At 38.8% G+C, this 4,444-nt stretch overlaps 1 protein-coding gene across 1 annotated transcript; it reads right to left on the reverse strand.

Moving 5' to 3' along the window:
• Window positions 1-2,736: 2,736 nt before the first annotated feature.
• On the reverse strand, window positions 2,737-4,444 carry hoxb1a (homeobox B1a). Its single transcript, XM_056753262.1, has 2 exons — window positions 3,823-4,444; window positions 2,737-3,053 (listed from the first exon to the last, which is right to left on the reverse strand). Exons 1-2 carry the CDS (start codon window positions 4,442-4,444, stop codon window positions 2,737-2,739), a joined length of 939 nt encoding a protein of 312 aa, XP_056609240.1.

Here is a 4,444-nt window from a genome sequence, read left to right on the forward strand (position 1 = left end):
CTAATTTAAACGAATCAATAGAAATTCCTAAACGGAGCTGGCGTGTGAACCAATTATATTATATTTTTTCGAAATCAAGTTATATTACTTTATTTGACTTTCAAGAGGTCGAATTTATTTAAAGATTTCAGAGTTCAACTAAAGTTAACGGTGACCTGTATTTAAACCCCTCCTACTGTAAGCATTACTTTCAATGCTGACCAGGGAGGTTGACCACGGGGAATAGCAGTTGGATCAAAGGCCCGTTCGGGAGGGGGGGCTGCCGGACAAACGCTGTGGACAGCATGACTAAAATCTACACCAGCAGATGGCCAATACAATTTCTATGAAGCCTTTTTCATAATATTGTTGTGCCATTTTTGTCCCTTGACCTTTTTTTATTATTAAAATAAAAACTTTAAATACACAAACAGCCTCGTGTGGAATAAATAAGAAGGCCATGGGCTATCGAAATTTTATATTCAGGCTATGGTGAAGTATAAATATATAAAATATTAAATTAGCAGTAATATTGCAGAAATTACTCACTGGATACTTCCTGAGAACCTTTTACGGTTTATAAAAGGAAATGCTGGTTACCATATGTGTTGCCTTTGTTACCGAAAAAAACCTAGCTTGGTGAGAGGGATGCGTGTCAGTAACAAAACCACCCAGGGAGATGGCGCGTTGTGAATGCCACAGCAGCAGAGCATTGTGTGATGTGGACTTAACGCAAACACTTTCTCCAAACATATCTGTCATGGCACGAGGAATTCCACTGATTTTGTTGGTAAATGTTGAATATGTGTTTTTTAAACTTAAATAGAAATAATTAAATAAATAAATCATGAAAAAATGAGGTTATAGTGCTAAATAAACATTTCAATCTCCCTTCCCCATCTCTTGTTCTTTGTTCCTCCAATGGCATAGAGCGAATTTTCTCCACTAACCATAGTCTGTAGTCGGCATGGTAGTCTCACGGATTGCATAATGGCAGCTGCACGTGCGCAGTGGACAAGTGCACCAGAAGTGGCAGGCTTGTGATCCACATCACGGAATCTTATGATATTTCTGAAGGCCTTTCTTTCAGAAGCTAGCTTCTTATTAAATTGATTGTATTAAATATACAATCCCGTTTTGAAACTTTCAGCATTTTTGTTTATAAATGGCATTACTCCATTGTAAGAGTTAGTATGATCTTGTGAGCTTTTTATCTTATTGTGAACTTTTTTATGTTATTAGGAATCCCGGTAAATTACAAACGCATTATGTAAAGTGTTTAAGTCTATTTTTCATACGTTCGGACGGCGTTATTTGTTCTTGAACACTTCTATGAAGATTTATGGTTTGAAAATTTTCTAAGTGTTTAACAAGTCAATAAGAAGTCCATTCATAGTAACCGCCCACATAACTAAGGGAAAGGATTTCGTTTGTTTTATTTCTTGAAAGCATATATTGCCTTTAATTTGTTCAGGGTAAGTGTTGTTTGTGCCACCCTCACGCCAAAGGGCGAGATAGTTTGTTTGTATGTTTAAATATCCCAGAAGCGGACTGAGGTAAAAAGGTCATCATGAGCCACCCTGATTGCTCAACAACATTCCGGTCTGTGCACCGCATCCTAATATACATTATTGACTGGTGTTCGCTTTCTCACCCTCTCCAAGTGAATGCAGGGCCATTAATACCCTTTTAATTATATACCACTAACACTTTCTTAAACTGTGAAACAAGTGAATGTTGAAAAAAAAACATTTTATTCGATAATGTAAAGACAAAACCAAATTGTGCACATTTCTAGAAAACCGCATTGATATTTTATTATTTCCTGAGGTATCAAAACGAACAATCACCATTTCAGTAAAATATCGTTTATTTGAGGTAGATCAGAGGTGACAAATTTATGATTGACACATTTAGCCGACAGAATCATACAGACAGCAACTAATAAAACTCAGCTGGTCTGCGAATACAAAATACCAGGCTAAAAAAAGAACTGTTTTAATAAGAAAGTACATTTCCACAATCTACTATTTTTTTCAAAGGAAATGGAAACATCCCAAAGGCGCCTGTGGTCTTTGTGGAAGATGCTTATGAGTTGTATGATTCTACATATATAAAATAAAAAAGTGGTAAACATAATTAAATTAGTTTAGCAACACAGTCTTAATTATTTATTTATTGTTGCAATGTAAAAAATAGTTGAATCTGTAACTGTGTGCATGTTTCATGTTTAACTGTGTTGGTCTTCATAAAGGCCTTCCCTGTATCCGCATATAGTGCAAAGAGTCTTAAAACCCTTATAGCTACAATCTGCAAACCTCACTTATATGAAATGTATACTTAATTAAGACATTTTCAAAAAACACAAAACAAAACACTAACCCACAATTTGACAACATAAAAGGCTCCCTGTAAAGTCATCTAGGTTCGTTTAGAGATTTGTAAACATAGTGAAAGTGCATTACATTTTGTCGACATCATAGAAATACCCTGTTTAACACGCACATAAAAACAATGTGTAGTGTTGCATCTTTTGCTCGTGCTGGCGGTGTAAACGTGTCCATTATTGTGCTAAATCTCTCTTTCGTTTCATTTATTTCCCTGATGTTATTTTCGAGTTCATTAGATTCCAGATCAGAATGGTCGTATAACAAAAGCATACAATACGAGAGAATTATTTCGGTCACATTGTGGAATGCTTAAATTAATAGACGTATACATTTTAGATATATTTAATTTTTTTGTTAAATGCTCCGATTAGGACTCCGGGCTTGGAGAAGCTCCTGGAGATGTAGAAGTTGAGTGATCGGATTGATCTTCGAGGTCTTTAGACGTGCCAGACGATGCAGGAGCGAGTCCCTCCTTCTCTCGCTTCTTCTGTTTCATTCGGCGGTTCTGGAACCATATTTTCACCTGTGTCTCGTTCAGCTCGAGCGTGGCAGCGATTTCCACTCTCCGCGCTCTCGTGAGATACTTGCTGAAGTGAAACTCTTTCTCGAGCTCTGTGAGTTGTTTGGTTGTGAAATTGGTCCGTATGGTGTTTTGCGGTCCCAGTCCGAACTCTGCCACTTTAGCTGTTGGGAAAAAGTGATACAATTGTTTAATGGCCTCTCAAACAATTCAACAACATTGAGCGTTCAAATTACGTATCATTTATTAGTTCCTGAACACAAAACAACAGCATATTAATGTGTTCGTTGTGATAGCTTTCTTAAGTTCTTAATTACATACGATATGTTTTTAATTCCGGTGGCATGAAAGTGAATTTGACAGTTTGTTTGATGTCTCAATATTATTTATCTTACCATAATTCCCATGTTCTTATCATAGAATTCTATTTGTTAGAACTCATGATGGGTATGTGTGTTTGCACGGTACATGCTATTCAATTCTCCCCAAAGATGCATGATGACAACTCATTTTGTACAGTAAGTAAAAAATGTTGGCCCCTATGCGTAAGGGTAGGTTCCCTAAAGAAGCTTAAAAACACAACGAAGGTTCAAAAAAAGATTGTTGCGCAACAAGAACCTTAAAAGCTAAAGATAACCGCTTGCCAGTTGGGGTATTTCCCAGGGCGCACGTTAGCATGTCTGTCCGATGCATTAACGCAAGAGGAGAAGGGTTGAAACTAAGATAAAAGCTCACAGGCTAGTATTTTCACGAACCCTATTTTATCCTGTATCTACCATTTTTAAAAGGTTTTGGATAACGCCTAGGGTTGGTCAGAGTAATTTTGTCACAAGAATAATTACAATGCATTACAATGACGCAAAAGGCTTCCGTCATTTCTGCACAATCTCTACAATTATATATTCTTTTCTTTACAAGGTCACTTTAATCCACCTGTTTTAGGGGGGTTCCTTTTGACTTTCATCCAATCGAATGTCTTCCCAGGTGAGGACTTGTCTGTGTCCCTCTCATTGGAGGCCGTTAAGTCGGCGTAGGGGTCTTGTGAGTAGCCTCTCTGGTGTTCCTGACCTTCGCAGCCATTATGTTGATAACGTGCGGCTGGAACGGTTGCCTGTGCCCCGCAGTATGCGCCAGCCATAGAGCCATAGTGAGGGCCCACATTTGAGGTCGAAAAACCTGATGAGTGATAATACATTCCATCCTGCTCAGGGCTGACGAAATACTGGTGTTGAGCATAGTCCGGATTGGCACAGGCCTGGGTCCCATAACTCGTATTCCCCGTGCCACCGTAATTGAGGCCAATGCCACTTTGATGCGTTTGGTGCTGGTGATGCGCGTAGACCGTGCTCTGGTGCTGATGTTGTACCGCTGGCTGGTTGCTACCCCCTACGTAAAGTCGTCCATCAGCGTTATAACTGTCACTCGTGTGTCCGCTGTGGAAAGGGCCCGAGAATGCCTGGTCTAAGTGGTTATATCCAGCCTTTGGCGAGTAGGCGTTCGTCCCACGGTTACAAATTGTGTACTCCAAAAAAGAGTTCATTTTGGAATTGTCCAT

This window comes from Triplophysa dalaica, chromosome 7 (assembly GCF_015846415.1).
Source record: "Triplophysa dalaica isolate WHDGS20190420 chromosome 7, ASM1584641v1, whole genome shotgun sequence".
Taxonomy (NCBI): Eukaryota; Metazoa; Chordata; class Actinopteri; order Cypriniformes; family Nemacheilidae; genus Triplophysa; species Triplophysa dalaica.